We start from the raw sequence: 26,042 nt of genomic DNA on the forward strand, positions 1-26,042 counted from the left end.
CGATCTAGGGTTTTCGGAAAAGAAACCGAAACGAAAAAAACGAAAAACCGATCTAGGATTTCGGAAAAGAAACCGAAACGAAGAATCGAAGAGAAAACCGGAAAAGAAAACCGGAACGGTTTCTTTTAAAATAACCGAACCGCGGGGAAGAAAAAGAGAGGCGCGGGGCTACCTCCGGCGAGGCGGGGCGAACGGTGGCGACGGCGGCGTGCTAGGGCGGCGGCGGCGCTATAGGGGCGGCGGCGGCGGGTGAGGGGCGCGGGGTGGGGCGCGGCTTGGGGAGGAGAGGGGGTTTAGGTTTTTGGTGTGAGGAGAGGGGGGGTGTGGGGGTATTTATATTGGTGAGGGGAGAGGAGACTTGGGGTAGAGGACAAGAAATAGAGTAGGAAAAAGAGTCCTAGAAGAAAAAAAAGGAAAACGAAACAAAGGAAACAGGGGGGGCTAAAGACTTGGCCAAGGGGCAAGGGAGGGGCGGCCGGCTCCTGGAGTCCCGCTGGGATTCGGCGAGCGAGGCTCCTGGCGCTAGCGCACAGGGAGCTGGGGCGGCGGCTGGCCTGGGCCTTGGCCCGGCTGGCCTGGCTCCTTTTTTTATAAATAATTCCGCGCGCAGAAAAACAAAGAAAAAGAAAACTAAATGAACTCCAAAAATTCTAAAGTAAATTTTCCCCGACTCCTAAAAATGAGCCGAACAAAATGAACTTTTCTCCGGACCTAAAATGCAATTTTCGAAAACGCGCATTTTTCCCTATCCAAAGAAAAACAAACAAACACCGGAAAACAAAATTTGATCTACTTATTAAATCTTCATTTTTCCTATATTTTGGAAAAGTCATATTATTCCCTCTCTCATATTTTGATATCGGAAAAATAACTGAAGATGAAATAAATAAATCAAATGATCCTTTTTTCAAATTCGAGAAAACTCTCAAATATGAAAATAACAAAATCTCCAACTCTCTCCGAAGGTCCTTGAGTTGCGTGAAATTTCTAGGATCGACCAAAATGCAAGAAAATAAGATATGCATGATGATCTAATGTATAACATTCCAAATTGAAAATTTGGGATGTTACACATTGTATCATCATGTTTTCAAAACTTGCATCCGTCCTGGTCTCCTCGTTCCTTCTGTTGTCCGTTCTGAGTCCAGACACACTTGCACGCGCCCGCGGCATGTCCGATATATTATTTTCTAAGTGGCTGGAAAATGTTCTCGGAATGGGATGAGAGTTGACGTGTGGTCTTATTATAGTGTAGATAGACCGCCTGTCAAGTTTCATCGCATTCGGAGTTCGTTTGTTAGCCCAACCGTTAAACTATAGCGGCATTATAGCCGGTCTTTTTGTCGGACGTTTTCGGTCTCCGGAAACAATCGCCGGGTCTCTCTCTTCTCTTCTCTCAGCTCGAGACCGTCTACACAGCCCACTACTCACCGCCAGGCCCTACCTAACCTCTCTCGTCAGCCCGCGACCCTCCTCGCGCACGCCCGAAAGCTGTCCCGTACCCGACTCGGGCTGTCGCTACCGTTGTGTCCGGATCATCCCCTAACATCTACAAAACGTCTCCGTTTCTTTTCTAGACTCCCCAACCTTTTATCTCGACCGTCCGATCTAAATCGGAGGGTCCAAATGGCCCTTTATCTCATTGCTATATATATTGGGTAACCCTAAAATCTAGGAAGATGTCCCATCCATCAAATCCTCCGCCGCCGCCACTGTCTTTCTCCCACCTCGGGTTCCCCTTCGCACCAACCAGACACCACTTCTCGATCCCCACCTTCTCCTCAATTTCAGCGCCACCCTACCAAATCACGGCCAATCATCGTCCCCGACCACCGAGCACCTCCCACCTCGAGCTCCTCCAAGATCACCACACCGCCGAAAGCTAGCACTCCACTCGGCCCACCAGCGCAGCAGCGCACCTCACCCCCGCGCCATGGAGCTCCAAGTTCGTCGGCTCGCCTCTGCTTCGATCCGGCAGGGAACGGGTCCCCGGCGACCTCCCGTGACCGGATCCAACGCCTCTACCCTCGCCAGCGAACGCGCCAACCAGCCCCGCGCCCATGCTTCCGCAGCCCTCCTCGTCCAGGAGCTCCACGAGGGGAGGAGCAACAGCGCCTGAGCGCTCCTCGCGATCCGCCGCCCCGGCGAACCACACCGCCGGCGACCACCTTCAGCAGGCCCCTCTGCCGCGCCCCCTCCTCCTTTCTTCTTTCATCCCCTTCTCTGGCCCCTCAAACTTCCTCTGTTCGGCTATCACAGGACCCGCCATGGATGCAGGCTTCAAGCCACCACCGCTGCCGTCGACGCCGGCCATGGGCGTGCCACGTGCCGGAGTGGAGCTCCGAAGGAGTCCATCGCCGCCAATCGCCTCGGATCCAGCCAGAACAAGCTCGACCCCTTCCGCTGCTTCGCCCCCCTCGATCCCACTGCTGCCTGCTCTGTTTGATTGAGCAGCGCCATCGCCGGAGTCCCTCGTCGCCAGGAACTGCCTCCCCGACCCTCGGGCTGCACGGATCCGTAGCGTCCACAGTTGGCCTCCTCTTCAGCTTCGCGCCAAGTCCCACGTTGCCGGAGACGTTCCCGCTGCCGTTCGCCTGAACCTGTTGCTGTCGTTGCTCTGCCTGCAGTAACGGGCAGGAGCTCGTTCGCCTGCCTCACCTCGCTTTGACCACGCTTGGCCCAGCGCGCCTCTAGATCAGGCCAAGGCCCAGCTCCTCTGCTTCGCTCGCAGCCCAGATGCCCAGTGCCTCCTCAAGCCCAATGTGAGCAGCCCAGTCCACCCAGTTTCAGCCCGTTGATGTTTTTTTCAGGATCTGTGAATTTGTCTTTTTTTTCCAGAGAAAACAGATTTACAAAAAAAAACCTTGCACAACATGCATATAATAACTCACAATTCGTGCATCGGATTAAAATGAATTATATATGAAATATGCTTAGTTTTCCATCTAGTTTCATAATATGTCATTTTCATCCAGGTTTAGAATGTTTAAAATGTTGTTTGCATATAATTTGCTCCTATGCCATGTTAAAATGCTTTAATTCATAACTAAATAACCGTAGCTCGGATTTTAATAAACTTTATATGCAAATGGGGTAGAATTTTTCCTAGGTTAACATGTTGCACTCATCTAGCATGTTTAACAACTCTAAAATTATGTTTAGGGCAGAACAATACCAAACCTAATATATGCATATGAGGAGTTTCCGGAATTGTTGTTCGTTGTTTCCGGCCTCATTTAAACTTGCCTAGATAGGTAGTTTTCATTTGCTTCACTCTCTTGCCATGTTCAACAACATTTAATATTGTTGAGTACATAAACGAGATTGAACTAAATAACCAAATGTGGTGTTTCGTCAATATGCAACGGAGTTGCATAATGAGCTCCACTTAATTTGTAGGATTGTTTGTGCACTTTGCCATGCCATGCTTCATTAAACCGGACATGCATCATACTTGTTTGCGCATCGTGCCATGTTGATGTGTTGGTTGTTTACTATGTTGTTTGCTCCTTTTTCGGTGTTGCTTCTTCGGGTTGGTTCCGATTACGTCGCGCTTGTGAGGAACCGTTCGACTACGTCCGTTTGTCTTCTTCATGGACTCATTGTTCTTCCTTGCGGGATCTCAGGCAAGATGATCATACCCTCGAAATCACTTCTATCTTTGCTTGCTAGTTGCTCGCTCTTTTGCTATGCCTATGCTGCGATACCTACCACTTACTTATCATGCCTCCTATATTGTTGAACCAAGCCTCTAACCCACCTTGTCCCAGCAAACCGTTGTTTGGCTATGTTACCGCTTTGCTCAGCCCCTCTTATAGCGTTGTTAGTTGCAAGTAAAGATTGAAGTTTGTTCCTTGTTGGAACATGGAGATGTTGTTCCTTATTGGAACATGTTTACTTGTTGGGATATCATAATATCTCCTATTTAATTAATGCATCTATATACTTGGTAAAGGGTGGAAGGCTCGGCCTTATGCCTGGTATTTTGTTCCACTCTTGCCGCCCTAGTTTCCATCATATCGGTGTTATGTTCCCAGATTTTGCGTTCCTTACGCGGTTGGGTAATAATGGGAACCCCTTGACAGTTCGCCTGAATAAAACTCTTCAGCAATGCCCAACATTGGTTTTACCATTTGCCACCTAGCCTCTTTTTCCCTTGGGTAATGCGGAATCAAGGGTCATCTTTATTTAACCCCCGGGCCAGTGCTCCTCTGAGTGTTGGTCCACCTTATCAGCCGCCAGTGGCCATCAGGGGCAACTCTGGGCTGGCCTACCGGAAGTTTAGACAATCTGAGTGTGCCCTGAGAACGAGATATGTGCAGCTCCTATCGGGATTTGTCGGCACATTCGGGCGGTGTTGCTGGATTTGTTTTATCATTGTCGAAATGTCTTGTAACCGGGATTCCGAGTCTGATCGGGTCTTCGCGCTAGAAGGAATATCCTTCGTTGACCGTGAGAGCTTGTGATGGGCTAAGTTGGGACACCCTGCAGAGTTATGAACTTTCAAAAGCCGTGCCCGCGGTTATGGGCAGATGGGAATTTGTTAATGTCCGATTGTAGAAAACCTGAAGTTGCCCTTAATTAAAATACATCAACCGCGTGTGTAACCGTGATGGTCTCTTTCCGACGGAGTCCGGGAAGTGAACACGGTGTTGGAGTTATGCTTGACGTAGGTTGCTCTAGGATCACTTCTTGATCATAGTTGTTCGACCGTGCTTTTGCCTTCTCTTCTCGCTCTCTTTTGCGAATAGGTTAGCCACCATATATGTTAGTCGTTTGTTGCAGCTCCACCTCATACCTTTACCTTACCCATAAGCTTAAATAGTCTTGATCGCGAGGGTGCGAGATTGCTGAGTCCCCGTGACTCACAGATACTTCCAAAACCAGTTTGCAGGTGCCGTTGAACCGTGCAGGTGATGCAACCAAGCTCAAGGAGGAGCTCGATGAAGATCTTGTCCTTTGTGTTGTTTCGTTCTAGTTGATCAGTAGTGGAGCCCAGTCGGGACGATCGGGGATCTGTGTAGCATTTGGGGTAGTCTTGTTTTATTTTGTCTCCGTAGTCGGGCCCTGATTATATTTGAATGATGTAATGCTTTATTCATGTATTTGTCTGAAGTGATGATTGTAAGCCAACTATGTATCTCTTTCCCTTATGTATTACATGGGTTGTGTGAAAATTACCTCACTTGCGACATTGCCTTCAATGCGGTTATGCCTCTAAGTCGTGTTTCGACACGTGGGGGATATAGCCGCATCGAGGACGTTACAACTAACCAGGTTCATTTCAATTATTCTTTTATATTCAGCACTTCCCATAACTAATTTGTTCTCAGAACCACACAGTTCGGTGAGCCTCTTGGCTAGGTGATCGTCAATAGCATTATTAACTATGTCAATGGGGCAGGGCACCGTCATTTTGTATGAGTTCTTTCAAACTCTGGGAAATAAAGATAGAAGGGATTTAAAAATCTTGTCAGATACAATACAAGTGTCTAAGTCATGAAAGAAGCAGGGTATTTGACAAAGCAGTGCATCAATCATAAAGTATAGTGTTGCTTAAGCCTTTGTATGCACGTTTCTCTCGGTAATGCTCTCGAATGTTCATGCATAGAGCTAGATGTCTGTATTCTTCCATTCTTGGTAGGAGTACCATGTCAGAGCTCATTCATCCCTAGCTAAGAAGATCTAACCACTCAGTAGAAAATCTGAATTTTGGGTCGGCCCTAGCTAAGCTGCTGCAAGCAATTTTGGGTCGGCCATAAGTAACTGAACGATTACAGAAATCTAAATTCGACATGAGCTCCACACAACGAAGTAGTGCTTATTATATGTTCTATGTCGCTGGTAGGTATCCACGCTTGCTACAGCCTCCACTTTTTTGAAAAACTGCTACACGCGCAAGACAAAAAGGAAATCCACAGATTGCCCAACCACAACAAGGAACAAAACATTTCTCTTCTCCTCGAGAGGAAAAGGCAAGGGGCAAAGGTAGGCAGAGCATCGAGACGAATCGATTCGTCCAGCCGACGAGCTAGCGAGCCAGGCAATCCATTCGGAACAGAGCCCGCACGCACCCGCAGAGTAAGCGCGGAGTGAGGGAGGGAGGGAGGGAGGGAGGTGCTAGCAGGAAGGGGGAGGCGTACCCGCACTTTTCGCAGAGCACGGCGAAGCCGCCGGATCACGGCGGCCAGTCCTTCCTCCACTCGCCCACCCCCGCCGCCGTCGGGGCGGGCGCGCCGCACGCCGCGTTCATGCACCTCGCCGCCGCCGCCGTGGGAAACGAGGGAGCCGGTTGTGCGCGCACCTGATCGACGTCAGATGAGTGGAGGGGAAGGGATGAGAGGGGGCGGCGGTGGGAGATGAAGTCGCCGGCTGTGGGGGGAGAGCGGAGGGAGTGGAGTGGGTGAGATCTAAGGACTGTGCAGGAATGGAGAGAGTGAGGGAGACTCGTGCTGGTTGGTTTTTTTTTGAGTAATACTACTGCTTTTTCTTTATAACTTGGAGTAATACTGCTGGGTTGGGTGCTGGTTAGCCGATTTGGGCCTTTGACGTTTGCTCTTCAAGGAAAAATACACAGAAGTATATACATTGGATCATATGAATAAATGTTTTTTATACTTATTACATATATTCAGAGTATCACAAAAAATCAAAATTTTGAGAAAAGAAACCGAATATACTTGGTTTATGCTGGATTGCTTGCATGTTTTTAAGCTTTGTCGGACAATTTTCCTTAGCCTATATAAAAGAATTAAAAATTCTCAAAAAAATATAAATAGATTAAAATGATTTAAAAAATTTCAGATGACATATTATTTATATATGAACATTATAGTTGGTTGTTTGCTTCGAAAGAAATGCAACATCTTTTTTGTAATAATATGAAAAACGGTTTTTCTTTTTTACAAAATAAACAACTATGTTTGTTTCACTCTTAATTTTATTATACTCCCTCCGTCCGAAAATGCTTGTCCTAGAAATAATTGTATCTAGACTTATTTTAGTTATAGATACAACCATTTTATCCATTTATTGGACAAGTATTTCCGAACGGAGGGAGTATATTATATATGTTTATATGATGCAGTAGCAAATATCATTTATATTTCATCACAGATAAAAAGTGATGGGTTCCGACATACACATTGATGTAACGATGACAGACCGGACTGAAACACGACGAGAAGAGGTATATAGCTAATCATTCTTTGTTTGTGTCTTATACATGATAATACAAAATGTTTATTTTTACATATTATTATTTTTCAGAATATAGGAGACATAGATATGGATTTTGGAGATGCACAAAAAGAATGCATCAACAAGGGTTCCGAAGCGGCGACGCTGAAAGGGGTCGCAAATTGATCAAAGAAGTTTTCAATTATATAATTTTTTTCTCCCGCTATAGGCGGTCTCGTTGGTTAAATTTATGGTCAAAGTGAACCTCGGAATACGCGAGTGCACTATATTTTGGAACGGAGTGAGTATATAATATAGTAAAACATAGATATAATCTAAACTTGATAAATGCTTATATATATTGCATGCTAGCTCACAACCATCTACGACACATGGCGGGTGAAAAGGTACATATTCTTAGCAAGTTCGTTTCTGGCCAAATGAAAGAAGACGAGAAAAAGACATAGATCCATCAAAATATTGTCACTTCTTACAACATGTTAATACTTATCTACAACAAGATATGGTTAGTATCGCCTCATTATCCATGCATATCATGATGTATTTTTTTAATTAATCCATGTGTATAATTATTTATTATTTTTTATATCTAATTGTGATTACGATTTATATGATATTTACACCAACTGTTCATTTAACATGCCTCAGACTTATTGGTATCTGACAGTCGTCAATGCCAAAAAACATGAGATTCAAGTATTGGACTCACTTGGTTCTCGGATCAAACGGAGTGACCTTACTACTACGGTAACTACTATTGTTTTTTGGTCCTCTTAACATATGTTTTGTTTGCCTTAACCCCTACTATTTTCCATATATAAATTAGTCACGAGGACTTGAAAAGCGTCTGAAACTTGGAGAACAGAGTCCGGAGTTTAATAGAGATCATAAGTGGCTCGATCTCAATGTTACAAAATGGAATGTCGTAGAATAGTTTCATGAGGCAATACAAACGGATCGGTAAGCACTTGTCACAAATTGAAATATATTGTGTTTGATACTCATGAACACAAAAAATATCATACAATAGAAAATATTGATAGTAAAATGTCGTAGTGTATCTATTAGTTGATTAAGCAGTTTTTATTATACTTGCTCAAACATTGTGCAAATGAAGGTGAAGACAACTTGCCTGATATTGTGAGACAATTTCTTAAGTGCTTCAAGTAGATATCAATACTTTGTAATAGATTTTTAGTTTGATCGTCACTTTATATGTATACATTGTTAATGTGCTATTTTGTTATCACTTTACATTACAAAGTTAAGTGGACTTCAATTATTATGCAATTGTGACCGTGATATGTGTCGTGGTTCTAACTCTGACAGTGATGTAGGGAGGTATGTATGGAGAGGCTAGATCTTAGCTATGGAGGAGTTGTAAGCACACGAGGATTACAAGTTCAGGCCCTTCTCGGAGGAAGTAATAGCCCTACGTCTCGGTGCCCGGAGGCAATCGACTGAATTATGTGTGTATGAATAACAGGGGTGCCAACCCTTGATACTGAGGAGGGGTGGCTTATATAGAGTTCACCAGGCCCCTCCAGCCCTCAGTAATGCAAGGTTTAAAGTACCTTAAGATTGGGGGTTACTGGTAACGCCCCTAATAAAGTGCTATGATGACCATAAAAGCTACTTAATGACCGACCGTTTGCGTGCAGGGTGATTTTAGATCTCCTGGCAGTCGAGTGGTTGGAATTTGGTCGAGTGATTGCTTCGTGGTCGAGTGTCTTGAATCTGTCGAGTGGGATACCTCCAAGTCGATTGAAAGGTGACTTCTTCTAGGGATGTCCTTGGGTAGGGTACTTAGGACAGGTCCATGCCCCTATCCTAGGTACATAGCTTCATCAATATGTTGTCTCCATCTATGACTATTTCAGAAGCCCGTGGCAACGCACGGGCATTCTACTAGTATACTATTATGAATGACAAGAAAATTACAAGTAATAGGCAAAATATGTGCCTCATGCTACACAATTTCAGTGTCCCAACGACAATGGCAGAGAGATTTCTATCACACATATAAGATTTATGTGTACTTGCAGAATTGTTGCATAGCTCCTGATTAGTCTGTCTCATTTTGCGCTCCATTCTCTTGTTTCTGCACAAATCTCTCAAGAACTCATTGTCGCCATAAAGGTGACTATGAGCAGTGTATGTAACCATGTACATAGAAACATATAAAAACTATAAATATATCCACACAGATATGCGGATTTCTACAAACCATGTATGCAAATTTCTATCATATAAAAAAAGAGATCATACGAAAACTAAATCAAGCAAGCATATGGAAAATAACAAATAGAAACATACAAAGAAAGAAAAAAGATATCCACACAGATGTCCGCATAAAATCTGACCGATATAATATTCACAGAGATTGAACAAAAACCGAAAAAGAAATGCATTCAAGCTCTATAGAAAAACATAGCAGTAGTACCGAGTCAGCCCAAAACTTAACACTCACTTACATATATACTATTATGAATGCCAAGAAAATTACAAGTAACAAGCAAAATATGTGCCTCATGCGACACAATTTCAGCGTTCCGATGATAATGGCAGAAAGATTTCTATCACATAGACCACATCTCTGTGTACTTGCAGAACTGTTGCATAACTCCTGCTTAGTTTGCCTCATCTTAAGCTCCAATCTCTTCTTTCTCCACAAATCTCTCAAAAACTCATTGTCGCCATAGATATGACTACGAACCGTGTATGTAAAACGAGGATTCCAATTTATGGCCAAGTAAAATAGTCCAGCTTGCAAACGATGGCTGCCGTACGTTCTAATTGCATTGTTTAACGTACGAGTCAACCTTCTGATGGTTTCGACATTTCTCTTGAAAGATTCTCATGTACGAACCTGATATACACGGTAAGCCCACACGATCTTCCGCTTCTCCGTACGAAGTTTTATTTCACGTCGTAGTGATGTTGATTTAAGTATAACCGTAGGTTTAGCCATTGTTCTCATGCCAAACTCATCAAGAAGACATAGCCTAAACATCTTCTTTGGCCCAATAACTTTGTCTTCTCCGTGAACTAGAGATCCAACCTTCTCTTTGAAAAGAAATAAAAACCTCCTCCTTGGATTCTTCGATTGCTTCATCCTAGGTTATGAGATGAGTTTCAAAAAGTTAACTACTAAAAGAGTAGCCAGCACTAGCATTACCACTATATTGAATAAACTGAAAAGGGATAACTAGAATTATACATATATAACACAATAACGCATGTTGTTAATGATATAAAAACACACCCATGAAAAAAAAACAGCAATATAGATTTGAGGTTAAACATATGGATTTCGCTACAAATCAAACATCGGATTTTTTTTAGCATGTCAAATCATGTTCGAGATGATAGATTATGTTGTCGTGAGGATGACAATTTTTTTAGCAAGCATGACAAGTCCTGGCAAAAAATTAAACATGGTAAGGATTTGTTATGCTTGCTAAAAGAATTTTTCATCCTCGCGATAACATAATTTGACGTAGAAGCATTCGATTTGTCATGCTTAATCTGATGTCATATTTTAACATTAGCAAAAAAATATTATTCGCAAAAACTACAACAAGCAAGGACGTACTTACCCGCTGCCTTGCGAGGTAGCCATGATATCCATATCTATACATGCAAATAGGCTAATAAACTTATATTAGTGCGTGTAATGTTTGCTTCTTATAACTAACTAGCAAAAGAGCATGTGCGTTGCAACGGAAGAGAAAACATAACACACGCTCTTAACTCAACAACCATCACTCAAGACCACAATAGGTTCATCTCCTTTATTTTTGCGAGGCATCATATTTGTGTTGCCCATTATCCTCCTTCTCACTCTCGCCGGCGATGGCCCCGGTGTTCACACAAAACAACAAAAAACATGTGTTGAATATGGTTAATCCTAAGGTCTCTCTCTCTCTCGTTCGCTCGCTTTCTCTCACTCTCACGATGAGAAATCTGTTGTTTTCCCCTGCACATTTTTCAGAGGTATGTTGTGTAGTTATCGATGTTTTCTCTTCCGTATATGGTCATAGTGGGGTGTTTATTTGCAATCCGGATTGCCGCCGGTATGAAAAAAAGAATCTTGCGCTATAAATTATAACTTTGCTTCCATAACAATATTTTAAAAATATTTAACAGGTAAAATTAACATCATATTTAGATTCCAGACATTTTTCTAATAAAATTTCATATATAATATGTTAAAATCGAAGTTACGGTTTAAAAGATACAGATAATTTAGAAAATCATTTGGTTTGACTCAAATATATTCCAAAATAATATTTAAAAATACTTAACAGGTAAAAATAATCTCATATTCATATTCTACATATTTTTCTAATTAAATTTAATATATAACATGTTCAAATCGGAGTTACGGTTTAAAAGATATGGATGATTTTAAAAAGTATTTGTTTGACTTAAATATGATCCGTGGATGAATTACCTAAAACATCAGGGTGGTTTTCAAAAAATGTAAAATAACGGTTCGGGTGTGACTTAAATCCGGACGGCGAGTTGATTTCAGGAAAAGACAGGGACTTTTATGTAAAACACGGAAATAACGATTCATTTTAACTTAAAACAGGACTGCGGGTTGAATTCTCTGAAATAGAGAAACTTTTCTGAAAAATGCCATGACGGACGAAAGAAACCCAATTTGCTTTATTATTAGGTAAAGATAAAGATAATTATTCTTGCAAAAAAAATAACTAATAATTATTATGAGGGCGACGGCCTTAACAGGCTTTGTATTGGAACACGGCCACTCGGGTGGGGTAACTTGAGTTCTAACCTAAATCCTGCAAGATTTATGTGGAAACCTTCATATCGGAAGACCGATTGCATACGGTGCATCCAACACCGCCCCTCTCAAAAAAGAACACCGCCCAGTTTATATAGATTTTCATATGATGCAAGATCCAGCGGTCTTCTGCACTTTGAGTCCAGCTCACGTACAATTCGATCGCCGGATCGGTGGATCGGTGCAGACCTAGCGGTTGAGGCGAGCGAAAGGCGAGGCGACGCGATTGACCGCATGGCCGCGGCTACGCGAGATCCGATTTTGTTCAGCCACGTCTGTTTGAGGCCCAAACAGACAGACGCCAATCCGTTTTTTGTCTGTCATCGATTCATTTTTGGTTTAAATTTAAGTTGTGTTTGTGTCAAAATGGACAACGTGCGGACGCACACGGACCCTCTTTTGTCCTCCCTTGGCTTGCCCGTTGGTAAAACAGTCCCCTTTTTTCCTTTCCTTACGAGGCTTGCCTACCCCACCCCCTGGTCATAGTCGTTGCCGCCCATTTTCCGGCCGCTCTGTCATTGTCCAGGCCGGCCTCCCAAGCCCTGACGCATCCACACAAATCCCACCGCCCCCTGTACGTTTTTGGTGGAGTTCTTGTCGATGTTTGTGGGCTTTTGTCACCGCCTTCGGTACCAGAGAAACCACGGCTGTCAGCGACGCCCATCGACTCCAACATCGTCCACCTGGCGCCGGCCGACAACGCTTCTACACGCCTACTGCCTGTGCGGGGAGGCAGAGGCGCTCTTCACCTGTTGCGTCTCCACCACACTACAAGATTTTCGACACTTTGCTCGCAAGGTACCATGGATAGTGGGGATGAGTATTTTTTTTTCAACAACTTCATTTGTTCATCCGATGATTCATTGTCGGATGACAAAGAGCTTGTGGTTGCTGCATTGGTCTTCAATGACCACATTGTTCGACAGTGGCCTCAGTTCAGGGGATCAATCCCAGGCCATGCTTCGACCTTGAACCGCAATAAGGAGAGCGGTCACGCCCTGCTCTATGCCATTTACTTCGAGGATTCTCCACACTTCAAAACCCATCTTTTTCGGCGCCGCTTCCGGATGGCAAGTCATGTGTTCAATCATATTCGAGAGGAAGTGGTAGCATATGACGATTACTTTGAGTGCAAAAGGATGCCCTTACAAGATTGTCTTCTCCTCTTATCAGAAATGCACTGCGGCTATTTGTATGTTATACAGAACTCTGGGCGATCTTGTGGACGAGTACATTTGTGTGAGTGAGTCCACATGTCTCAAATCAATGTACATGTTCTGCAAGGCCGTGGTGGCAGTGTTTGGCCCTGAGTACCTGAGAGAGTCAAATACCGCAGATACAGCCCGGTTGTTGGCAATCAATGCAGATAGAGTCTTTCCAGGATGCTTGGCAGCATAGATTGTATGCACTGAAAGTGGAAGAAGTGCCCATTTGCTTGGCAGGGGCGGTACAAGGGGCATTGTCAAATGTTGCACTGTCATACTAGAAGTGGTGGCTTCACAAGATCTTTGGATATGACACTCTTTCTTCAGCATGGCTGGTTCTCACAATGATATAACGTGCTTCAGCGTTCTCCGGTGTTCGTGAGGCTTGCAGAAGGCCACTGCCTAGAGGTTAATTTTGAGATCAATGACCACCATTACAACAAGGGATACTACCTAGCTGATGATATTTATGCTTGGTGGTCAACTCTTATGAAGACAATATCCAACCCAGAAGGAGAGAAAAAACAAAGATTTGCCCAAGCACAAGAGAGTGCTAGGAAGGACGTGGAGCATGCTTTTGGTGTGCTTCGATCTCGATGGGGTATCGTTCGACACCCTGCCATGACATGGAGCACTGAGAAGTTTTGGGAGGTAATGCTTGTTTGCATGATCATGCATAACATGATCATGGAGGATGAGCGTAATAACATCTATGACCAAGGCTTTGAATATCACGGTGGAAACGTTGTGCCTGAGCACCAAGAACCGGCAATGTTTGAACAGTATACCCAATTTCATCGTGAAATGCGTGAATGACATACCCATATGCAACTTCAAAATGACTTGGTTAAGCACATGTGGAATCACATTGGCAACCGGTAGATGTATCGGTTCATTTTCTTTCCATGTATTCGTGACAATTTCAATTTGATTGCAATTTTTGTGTTTTTATCCGGTTGACGGTTTCCTTGCAATCCATCTTGTAACATTCAAATGCATCTGTAAATGCATGAAACTGTAGAATGTACACTTTTTGATAAAATTGATAAGTAGTAAGTATATTAGACAGACCAGTACCTGTAACAAATATCCTTCCGAGTCATCTATGGCATTGGATATTAAAAACCAGTACTGTGCAAGTAATAAGTGGACTCAAATGTGTTTCCATGAGATCCTTATATCTAAGTAATTTCGTCTGATAAATCCAGGAAAGGCATTAATCACAAATACATATCCACCATATGATCTCAGCGGGGAAAAAAACAGTGGTTATCTTCGATTTATCTGCAAGAAAACATAACAGTACACATCAATTGGTCGAGTTGACAAGACTGTTATATAAACTGGTATAACTGTTCAGCTGCAAATGCCATATTATATACCCATGCAGTTAAACACAAAAAGGATATCAGTACACGTCAACCAGATTCGGTAAGAGATGTAGTGATTGGTCCGGAAGATTCATGGCTTACGCGGCAAAGGAAGTACATGTCAAATCTGTTGTTCAGGCTCTTCGCTGTTTCACCATGGGGGTCTTCCTCTTGTCCAAAGGATTCTGTGAGAAGTACGAAAAGTTGATTCATGATTTCTGGTAGGGGGCCGAAGAAGGCCATCGGAAAGTGCATTGGATGTCATGGGAGTGCATGACACGTCCGAAGAGGGCGGGTGGTATTGGCTTTAGGGATATGCACCTGTTCAACATCGTGCAAGCAAAGCTGGAGACTCCTTCAGAACCCTGACAGTTTGTGCGCTAGAGTGCTCAAGTCAAAATATTTCCCTCATGGAAACCTCCTTGATACAGTTTTTGCCTCCGACGCATCCCCGGTTTGGAGAGGAATTGAGGCTGGGTTGGAGCTCCTAAAGAAAGGAATCATATGGCGGGTGGGAGATGGAAGAGACATTCAAATTCAAAGAGACCAATGGATTCTCCGGAAGGAAGGACTAAAGACTGCAACTTTTCTCAGGAGATCAAGATTGCGCTGGGTGAACCAGCTAATGCAACCAGAGGGCAAGGAGTGGAATGTGGAATTAATAAGGCAAACTTTTCATCCTTTTGACGCGGATGAAATCTGCAAAATCTCCATTCCAGGTGCAAATGCTGAAGATAGGATCGCTTGGCACTACGAAAGAAACGGGGTCTTCACAGTAAGAAGTGCGTATAAGCTGGCCGCTGCAATTCATGGGCAGTCCCGGCAGTCCCCGTCAAGCTCGTCAAGGGATCATGATGATAGGAGCATCTGGGACCTCATCTGGAAGTCAAAAGTCCCACCAAAAGTGAGAATTTTTGGATGGCGTGTAGCTACCAACACGCTGGCCACGAAGAAGAATAAGTGGAAGAGGACCTTAGAACTGGAGGCCACCTGGAGTATCTGCGGGTGTGGCGAGGAAGATGAATTTCATGCGGTGGTAAGCTGCACAAAAAGTAGAGCCCTAAGACATGAAATGAGAAAAGACTGGGAGCTTCCACCAGAGGAATCATTCCGGTACACCGGCCCGGACTGGCTGCAATTGCCATTGGGTACAGCGACCGAGCCCATGAGGGCGAGGGTGTTGATGCTTTTGTGGAGAGGCTGGCATCTTCGTGATGACTGTGTCCATGGGAATGGAAAGGAGTCAATCAGCCAATCTGTACAATTTCTACTGAAGTATGAAGAAGAAGTGCAGCTAGCTGCAACCACTACGTATCCCTTGGATTCTGGGAAGGAGAAACGGCCAGGTGCCAATCCTGAAGAGCGAAGTGCCGATCAGACAATCTTGAAGTGGTCTGCTCCTGTTCAAAATTCAGTGAAATTAAACTCTGACGCATCTTTCTTACCGGACAGTGGTCACTGCTGGGGAGGAGCAGTTGAGAGGGACTTTAGAGGACGGGTGGTTGTATCATTGGGAAAGCAGACTGGCATTGCCGCAAGGGTGGAGGAAGCAGAAGCTAGAGCCATTTTGGTTGGTCTGAGGGCCTTGGCAGAATTATACAGTGGACCAGTTGTGATTGAGGTGGACTGTATGACCCTAGTTAACGAGCTGAAAAAGGACACACATAATCTATCCCCTTGCTATGGTGTGCTACGTGATATCATGGAGGTCTTGGCGAAGTTCACTTCCTTCAATGTCGCTCATGTTGGAAGGATGTGCAACACACTGGCCCATGAATTAGCTGCAGAGGCAAGACAAAAAGGTGATCTTCAGCTCATTGCGAGGGTCCCGGACAGACTGATGAATCTGATGCAGGCTGAGTGTACTCCCTCTACTTGAGTATTTGTGTACTCGAGTTTCTCAAAAAAAAAAGAAGATATCAGTAACTTTCATATTGGATATTGGGGTTGGGGAACGGAAATCAGCATATCCCTGCCATGAGAAAAACAACCTCGTAAAAATCCAAAAATAATTGCCATATTATCTACCCATGCAGTTAAACACAAAAAGGATATCAGTAACTTCCATGAACGGAAATCGGCATATCCCTGCCATGAGAAAGACAACATCGTAAAATTCCAAAATGATTGTCAGTAGAACATAGGTTGTAGCCAGAACATTCTAGGAGAAGCAAGACTAAAAGTGTATTACAAGATAATTTGCACCAACAGTTGAACCATAGGCAGAATCAGTAATAACAGGAATTTGCAGCACGTTCCATCAATCAACGGATAACTAAAAAGCCACCATAGAGCTCAAGTGGTATCAGGACTTCAGTGCAGTGATAGAACTAAGGTTATCAAATTTTCCAATGAAGCACAAGGGAGGATAGTTTGACTACAGGTAAGTGCTAGAAATAATAGGTTGCCAGATTTCACATATACAGTGCCAACGTAAACATAAACATAAAACACGCACACTAACTGAGGAGAGAAAACATAAACATAAAACACACACTAACTGTAGCTCGATACACCAACTAGTGCAATGTTAGCCTCTGGTGGCCACTGCCTGAGGAATGCCTGCCTCACCAAGCATTGCAGGCACTATTTATTCCAAAACATCTATCCCCGAACTATTTATTCCAGTCAACTGCATCCAGAACCAGATTCCCATTTAAATCGAGAAAGGACACATAAAAACACACTGCATATACTAATCATCAAAATTGATTACTCATCGAAATTGTTCATATACGATCACAGATCAGACTGAACGAGCAGCCATATCACAGATCAGGCTGAAGGATCAGACTGGACATCGATGCGATGCATATACACACCACGCACGCCACTACTCTTTCCTTCCCCTCTTTACCCTCCCCTGCTCCACCGCAGTAGCGGCCTGACGCTCCGCGTCCTTCGAATCGTCATTGCCGCCGGTGCCCGGCGCCGAGTAGAGAGGCAGCGCGATCGACTCGGGTGCCTTCAGGTGCAGCGCCCGCACGTTCCTCCACTTCCTGGGCACGCACGCGGCGGCCGCCTCCAGCGCGGCCACCACGTTCTCCACCGCCTCTTCCGGCGCCATCGCCGCGTGCCCCACCCGCACGGCGCGGCACGTGCCGGCCTCCACGCGGAGCTCGACGCGGCGCGCCGCCTCCCTCGCGGACTCGGCCCACGCCGGGTCGGCGAGGTCGACGGGCACGATCCTGCCGCGGCCCTTGGCGCCCTTGCCGCTGCTGGGGATCTTGAGCCGGCTGTCGACGAGGACCAGGCCGCGGCGCGCGACGGCGGGGAGGGAGCGGAGCGCGGAGGAGGGGAGCGTCTCGATGTCGTCGGGGAGCTCGTCCGGGAGGCGGTCGGCGACGAGGAAGATGGAGGGGAATGGGGAGAGTGGAAGGCTGAGATGGTGCTCGAACCGGCGGACGGGGGCGGTCTTCAAGGTGACGAGGAGGTAGATGGGCTCCGGCGCCGGGGAGGGGTGGTGCTTGAGCCACCGGAGAAGCGCGCCCACCGCGCGGACCACGGCCTCGCGGCCGAGGCGGGGATTGGGCGCGGGGGCGGAAGCCATCATCGTTGGCGGCGGCGGCGGGAGTTTGGGAATTTGGGATGTGATGAAAGAGTTGAAGCTAGGGTTTTGTATTTGCTCGCGGGTTTGTGTTCGGTTGGACCCGATGTGGGTTCGCCGATGCTGGTTAAGTCGGACCAGGAAGAGCTGGCGGTTCGGCTCGGCCTCCGCAACGGAAGAGCTGGCGGTTCACTTCGGCAAAATTTACGATACTCCAAGCAAAATTTCTACCGACCAAATGGATCCTAGGGATGCAGATCAACTAATGGCATATTTCTTTAATAATATAATGGTGCGCTGTTTTAACTATAGAACAGGCTAGGTGCAAGTTGACTGATTTTTGTTTTTCGGTCAGTCACAGCTTCTTTCAGTCGATTTGGGGCCAGTTCTTTTGGTGTGTTGTTTTGGATTTTGAAATAAACTGTCTCCTAGCCATCTTATATTCTAGAAACTCAGTCAATTATTTCTTGGAAGCTTACAAGTTAGGGAAATGAGCATCCACCGGCGGATTGCTCCCAAACGTCAACCGTCTCCATCATCTACCACGTGTCCATGTGGCACGGTCCGCTGTCCACCTTTCCTTCTTTAGAAACATCACGATCATGTCGCTCTGGTCTCATCCAGAAACAGTTGCAGGATTCACATAGGCATCGGTTATGAAAAGACTATAAATTTCTGCAACATGACCTCTGTCAACAAGACCTTTGTTGCGAAAAAGTTCTGCAAATTTCCTGACTTCTGTAACAAGACTTTTGTCATGAAATTTTTCAACAAAACCGTTGTTGCAAAAAATGAGAAACATTTACCATCATCCCGCGGATTGCAACGGCCGCCTCCACATGTCAAGTGAAGGCTCGCATGCCGTTCTTAGTCAGGCGTGCTTTCTGCAACAACGGCTATGTTTCTTTAAATATATTTGGTGTTACAATGGTCTACAACGGGATCTATGTTTTCCAGCAAAACATTTGTTGCAAAAAAATCTGCTACAAGACCTTAGTTACAAAAAAAATAGTTTTTCAACAAAACCTATGTTGCAGATCTTTTTTTGCAACAAGACATCGGTTGCAATGGTGAAGACACACTCAGGCCGCTCCATGCACCATATCCGACGGGTCGTGACCGGGTCGATCTTGTGGACGCGTACCATGCCCCTACAAGTTAAGAATTGACTTCCCTGCAAAAAAAAAATTAAGACATGACCATTAGGCTTCTAAAATATAATTTGAACATTGAGCTTGTAGAACAAGCTAGGTAGAGGGCACCTTATTCTAGAAGCGAGCAAAAGAACCGACCCTTGCTCTCATACAACTTCTTTCAGTCGATCAGCTAATATTTCAACATGTCAATTTGCTAGTTTCAAAGCATGCAGATATTTCTTTCTTCCCGCGTCGGGCATATCTTTTTATTAGTGAAAATTCTATGTACGTAATCTTATTCTCTTAACCGAAATCACATGTATGTAATGTAATGTAATTCTCATGAAAAGGTTTCAAGCAGCGATCATACATGTCCCTGTTCAATCAAGGCTAAAAAACTTTTCTAAAAAAGAATGAATTGGTGGCATTGGTACCAGAGCTGGCCAAACGGGCCGGGCCAACATTGGCATGACACAGCCCATAGGGGCACGATTAATAAGTGGGTTGTGTCGTGTCGGTCTGCGTGCTGCGCCTAGCAGCCCAAGCACGACCACTTAGCTAATCGAGCCGGCCCGTAAGCATACTAGGCACCATTGGGTTGTGTACTTTCGGCCTGCTAGGTTGTATTTTGGCTATATTTCCCTATTTGAGTTGTTTTATAGCCTATAAATATTTTAGAAAATATAGGAGAAAAGCTAATTGTGTCGTGCCGTGCCGGCTCACGTGCCTAGCCTCCAGGCACGGCCCTTGGCGTGCCGCTTGCCAGGCCCGGCCCGTTTAGCTCGTGTCGTATCATGCATGTGTGCTAATGGGCTGGCCCAGCTGGTACGGCCCATCTGGCTAGCTTTGATTGGTAACACCCTTTAAGAAGAAAGAATAAAAAATTTAAATTTAATGACAAAATTTGTACACAATTTACACATATATTTTTATTAAAGGAGGATCAACCCCGGCCTTTGCATCAGTTGATGCACAAAGCCATATTATTAAGCAAAGTCTCCACAAAGTACACAATTTACACATAAATTATGGTTTTTATAGTACGGAATAATAATAATATAATAGTGTAAAATTCGCAGAAAGGGTAGTTTTATAAGAAGGAATGAATTAACCACATTGGCATTACTCTTAAAAATAAAGGAAATGAAATGAAACAAAAACAAATTCAAGATAATACAATTTTCTCAGTAAGAATGAATTAGTGGTATTGATGTTACCCTTTAAGAAAAAAAACAAATGACGACAAAAAAATGCACACAATTTACACTAAAATTGTGCTTTTTTATAATATGCACGAATCAGCATATAATAGTGGATTTTTCGCAAAAAAGATGTTTTCTAAGAAGGTGAATTAGTGACATTGTTATTACACTTAAAGATGAGAGAAATGAAATAAAAACTAAAAAACTAAAAAAAATTATCTAAGGAAGAATGAATTAGTGGTATTGGTATTACCCTTTAAGATGAAAGAAAATAAAGAAGTTAAAACAAATAATTACAAATTTACTCAAAAATTAGTGTTTTCTATTATATGCAAGAATAAGCATAAAACAGTGAAATTTCACAAAAAAAATTCTAAGAAGAAATGAGTTAGTGGCATTAGTATTACCCTTAAAGAATAAAGAAAACAAAACAAAAATTAAAGAAAAATTGAAATAACGAAGCTTCCTAAGAAAGAATGAATTAGTGGCATTGGAATTGCTATTTAAGAAGAAAGAAAATAAAAAAACTAATGAAGTTTTCTAAAGAAGAATGAATTAGTGGAATTCGCATTACTCTTTCCGAAAAAATAAAGTTAAACAAAAACTAAAATAAAATTAAGATAATGAAGTTTTCTAAGAATGAATGAATTAGTGGCATTGGTATTACCTTTTAAGAAGAAAGAAAATGATTTTTTTTACAAACAATGACAAAATTTGCATAAAAATTTGTGATTTTTTTATAATATTCAAGAATAAGCATGTAATAGTGGATTTCGGGGAAAAGGTATCCTAAGATGGAATGAATTAGTAGCATTCATATTACCCTTAAAGAAGAAAGAAAATGAAAGAGAAACTGAAAAAATAAAGAGGTAGAATAAATTAGTGGTATTGGTATTACACTTTAAGAAGAGGAAAAATGAAAAAAAACTTGCGCACAACTTTGCACTTTTTTAATATGTATAAGAAATAAACATATAGTAGTGTAATTTTCACACTCTAATATAATTTATACATAGGTCATATAGTACTTGCATGTATACATGTTACACTCACCCAACGTCCCAAAAACACCCATAAAACCCGACAAAAAACAAAAGCAAAAATGGAAAAAAAAATTGTGGCTAAACACTTGATTTTATTCATGGTTTGTTTTTTTTTTTGCGGGGGGATTTTATTCATGGTTTGAAATGTTCATTTGAATACAAAGTAAATCAGGGACTATAATAGCCATAAATGTCGACCATTATATAGAGTGAGAGCATGTTTAGCGAAGTTGTGAACTTCGAGGTTTGAGTTCCTCCTTTGAAAGATGAAAGAACATGATTGAAAAGAAGCGGCCGGCGAAGTAATCTCCTTGACGATGATTCCGTGCAGGCCACCCGTTCCTTCGATGACATCTTCCACCACCCCTTTGCAATATGAGGCAATCAACAAATGAGTGATGTTCAAGTCTGTCGAGAGCGCCAAAGACTCACGAATAACAATAGCTTCCAAGCAGGCTGCATCAATGACACCCGATTTATTCAGAGCCAACGCCCCTAGATAAGATCTGTGTGAGTCTCTAGTCTCTACACATAGCAGATGGTGATCCTCCATTACTTCCTCTCGCAACAGCCTCGTCTACCGGGATTTGAACAAACCCCGACGGAGGAGGGATCTAACGTGTACTCGGCATTGTAGCCGAACCTCCCGGTCGCGCTTGGGTTGTGGGTTTACTTGCTTCTATACCATCGATGTACCACTTGATGAAAAATGGCATACAAACAGAAAAAGAGGAAGCATCGTCGGCCTATAAACAGGCAACACAAATTGGGCTTCAGCCCAATAAGAAATTGACTAGCCCAAAACATTGGTCGGTCAAAAATTTAGGCCCAAAACACGAGGTAGTCACAACAGTGATAAAAGAAAAAACAAGGGGCACAAATGTTGAAGCAGAAATCAACAGCCCAAAAAATCGGCTAAACTAGATTTGATTTTCTTTTTTTATACAGCTAAATTGCTATGCTCTGCACGACGTGCGGACGCCGTCCGCCTGTATCCTTAATGGCTCCTCATGCTAATTAGAGCCTCTTCCTGTATTAGAAACACCCCTGAGTGGCACTTACGATTAGTAGCCCATCGTTGACATGGCCATTCCACGGTCGAGGGAAGGAGGTCCACACAAGTTCAACCAGGCTCCATGATCATCTCTGAATTAGGACATGACACGCTATAAGGAGGAGCTATTCATCGATACCCATCCCTTCTCCTCTCCTGCTACCTAGAATAAACGCTTGAATAATCTGCAGGTGGCCCGCGGTTCGTGATCCATCCACGAGCCACACACATCCACCCCGTCACCTCAGCTTCGCTCCCACGAAGACAGAGTTCGGTCCTGTTCCCGCGCCGTGGGAGAGGCGGAGGAAAAAGAGAGCGAGAGATTGAATGGGTTCCACCGGCGCCACCGCCGTCCTTCTGTCCTGCGTCGTGCTGTCCATTGTCGCCGCCGGCTCCGCCGCGTCGGACAAACCGCTCATCATATCAAGTACGTACGATCCATACGTTATTATTATTTTGCCTGGTTTCGTTTTCTCACCTAGTGCTGGGTTGATCAACTCCATCAGATGCGGCCCTTTTAGCCTCGCCCCCGGAGGCATCGTCGTCGTCCGGCCGCAAACTGGGGGGCTTCATGGAGGCAGGTAAACAACAAACGACGAAGCCCTGTCGTACGTGTGCGTGTCCTATCGTATTTTTTGGCTGCTAAACTAAATGAGAATACGCGCGCGTACGTTCAGGGCTGTGCCCGCTGCAGCTGGAGCATCTGAAGCAGATGGGCAAGGTACAGAGCAGCTGCTTGGGACAGGCGACCCCGCAGCCGCGGTGCTGCACGGCGTTCAAGGACTTCGTGTGCCCCTACGGGGCCACGATGAACGACATCGACAACGGCTGCGCCGGGGAGATGATGGCGACGATCCAGGAGCTCTGCAAGGTGCCCAAGGGCTACTTCGCCATGTGCGGGGATTCACCCCAGGGCATCACGTGCTGACCTGAGTGACTGATTGATTAAGTGCTAAGATTAGCCGGTGCCATCGACGATGACGTACGTTTAAGCTGTTTCTTCTTGCTCTCATTTTTCTTACTTTTTTTTTCGATGGTAAAAGAATTTTATTCCATATTCATAGGGTTACAATCAAGTGGCAAAAGCTCCTGGATACAAGGAGGGCCCTGCCCAAGCCATACAGCTGTAGTGCTCTCTGTACGACTATACATAGTCAAACGATCTGCTACCCTATTATGTTCTCGCTTAATTTTCAAAAGAATAAACTCTCTTTCACCCATAAGATGACGAATCTCAGCAACTAAATGATCATATGCCGAACGGGAGAGACTTTCACCCGTCAAGGCCAAAAGAGCCTGTGAAGAGTCGGATTGAATGATAATAGGAAGATTAGAGTGTTGAATTGCTAATGCCATTCCTTGCATTATTGCATGTAGTTCTGCCTCCAACGCATCATTGCAGTTGAAAATACACATGTAGGCCGCAAAGATGACACTACCATCATGTCTTCTTAGTACCATACTCGCTGCCGCTGATTCATCCGTAGATGAAAACGCCCCGTCGACCGATAACGCAACTTGGCCAGCCGACGGTCGCGGCCATGGCATCAGCACCGCCTCACCGCGCGGCCTGACCAGATCTTCACACTGCACTGGCATCTTCCTCTTGATGATCTCCTCTGTAGAGTATCTTCTAGCCAAATGTAGCGGGTGCATATAATTTTGAAGGTAGTCGTCACCGCCGGATTCGGTATAGCTTTACCATGCGTCATGTCTGACCGTAACATCCTAATCCTCCAGATTAACATTATGGTGCAGTCTCGCATTTCATCATTGCAATTCATCAGAATATTCAAAAGCCACTCATTACCTGTATCCCGCAGCAGTTGATGATCAGAGAAATTCCACACTGAACGCCTATGCGTCCACACTGCTCGAGCATAATCACAAGTGACCAGCGCATGGAAGCCGGTCTCCCTTTATGTACCACAAAGAGGACATGTATCTCGAGTGGAGATGTGCCTATATTTCTTGCAAGAATTAGTTGCAAGCGCTCCTGACACAACCTTCCACGCCATAATTCTCATCTTGAGCGAAACCCGAGCTTCCCAAACTCGCCTCCAGATGGGCCTGTGTCCGCATGGGCTGGTACTTGATGCGCCCACCGCATCTGCCAATTGGTTCTCTGCTGCTAGATGGTAAGCACTCTTAACTGTGAACAATCCACTCTTCTCCGGAAACCAAGCTAGGAAATCTTGGCCCCCTCTTGGTGACGTTCGGATCTTCATAATTTCGCGGATATCCATATCCCAGAAATATTGCTGCAACCTCTACATATTCCATGCACCAAAGTCATCTAGAAAGTCCGCAACCCAATTGTATCTGCAATTTCTTTTTGGGGTGACCGGTCTGAAATCATGCCTCCTCGGGATCCAGGATCCCTCCAAGTTTTGATTAAAGAACCATCTCCCACTCGCCATATAAGCCTCTTCTTCAACAACTCTAATCCATACATGATTCCCTTCCAAACAGCGCACGAACTCGATGGAAAAACTGTATTAAGAAGATTCCCATTGGGATAATATTTAGCCCAAAGTAAACAAGCACACAAACTATCTGGACTATCAAGCAATCTCTAGGCTTGCTTTGCAAGTAGCGCCTGATTAAAAGCCCTCATGTCTCTGAATCCCATACCACCCATGTCCTTGGGTAAAATCATTTTCTCCCAACTGAGTCAGGCCATTTTCCTCTTACCATTCCCTACTCCCCACCAGCATTGTCTCATCATTCGTGTTAAATCATCACAAACAGAGACCGGTAAGAGAAGCACACTCATGACATACGTAGGTATTGCTTGCGCCACCGCCTTAATCAAAATTTCTTTATTACCAAATGAGACATATTGTTCGCTCCGATCAATTAATCTCTTCCTCAATCTTTCCTGAAGTGATTCAAATTGACCCTTATGCATTCTTCCTTCCGGCATAGGAAGGCCGAGGTACTTTGGCTCAAACACCTGCTGCGTAAACCTCAAGGGTGCTTTGACTGCATTCGCCACCGCATTAGAGCAATTGTCTGAGAAAAGGATGGAACACTTCTCTGGGTTAATGAGTTGAACCGCCACTGAGGTATAAGTGTTCAATAACCCCTTAACAATGCTCGCCTGCTGGCCAGACGCTTCAAACAGCAGCATAGTATCATCCGTAAATAACAGGTGAGAAATAACTGGTGCACCATGACAAATAGCCACCCCTTTAAAGAACCTTCATCAACTGACTTTGAGAGGAGAGTAGACAGGGCGTCAGCGACAAAAAGAAATAAGAACGGTGATAATGGGTCACCTTGCCTTAGCCCTCTAGAGGGGGTGAAACTCTCAAGCAATTGTCCATTGAATTTGACAGAATATTTGACTGATTTCACACACACCAGAATCCAAGAAATTCACTGTTGGGCGAAGCCCCATTTACCAAGGGCTTTCTCCAAAAAATCCCAGTCGACACGATCATATGCCTTCGACAAATCAAGCTTGTAA

General features: G+C 44.2%; 3 protein-coding genes across 4 annotated transcripts in view; 1 reads left to right on the forward strand and 2 right to left on the reverse strand.

Moving 5' to 3' along the window:
• The window catches only part of LOC147986029 (uncharacterized), a 43,427-nt gene extending 36,980 nt beyond the window's left edge, over positions 1–6,447 (reverse strand). The window contains exon 1 of the mRNA XM_087544416.1: positions 6,144–6,447. The gene's annotated coding sequence lies outside the window, so the exon portion shown is untranslated. The remainder of the gene's footprint in view (positions 1–6,143) is intronic.
• A 10,832-nt stretch (positions 6,448–17,279) lies between these two features.
• On the reverse strand, positions 17,280–18,244 carry LOC125533700 (uncharacterized). The gene has a single exon (XM_048697067.2). It carries the CDS (start codon positions 18,139–18,141, stop codon positions 17,422–17,424), a length of 720 nt encoding a protein of 239 aa, XP_048553024.1. The 5' UTR covers positions 18,142–18,244; the 3' UTR covers positions 17,280–17,421.
• Positions 18,245–22,599: 4,355 nt separating this feature from the next.
• LOC125533699 (GPI-anchored protein LLG1-like) lies at positions 22,600–24,008 on the forward strand. Of its 2 annotated transcripts, XR_015615172.1 has the most exons (4): positions 22,601–22,997; positions 23,077–23,151; positions 23,248–23,552; positions 23,635–24,008. XR_015615172.1 is itself a non-coding variant. In XM_048697066.2 (3 exons), exons 1-3 carry the CDS (start codon positions 22,898–22,900, stop codon positions 23,496–23,498), a joined length of 426 nt encoding a protein of 141 aa, XP_048553023.1. In that variant the 5' UTR covers positions 22,600–22,897; the 3' UTR covers positions 23,499–24,008. The 2 variants fall into 2 exon arrangements, 1 of the variants encoding a protein (XP_048553023.1); XM_048697066.2 differs by having other exon boundaries at positions 22,600–22,997; positions 23,248–24,008.
• The last annotated feature ends 2,034 nt before the right edge of the window (positions 24,009–26,042 follow it).

Source organism: Triticum urartu, chromosome 2A (assembly GCF_056163025.1).
Source record: "Triticum urartu cultivar PI428250 chromosome 2A, HENAU_Tu73, whole genome shotgun sequence".
NCBI lineage: Eukaryota > Viridiplantae > Streptophyta > Magnoliopsida > Poales > Poaceae > Triticum > Triticum urartu.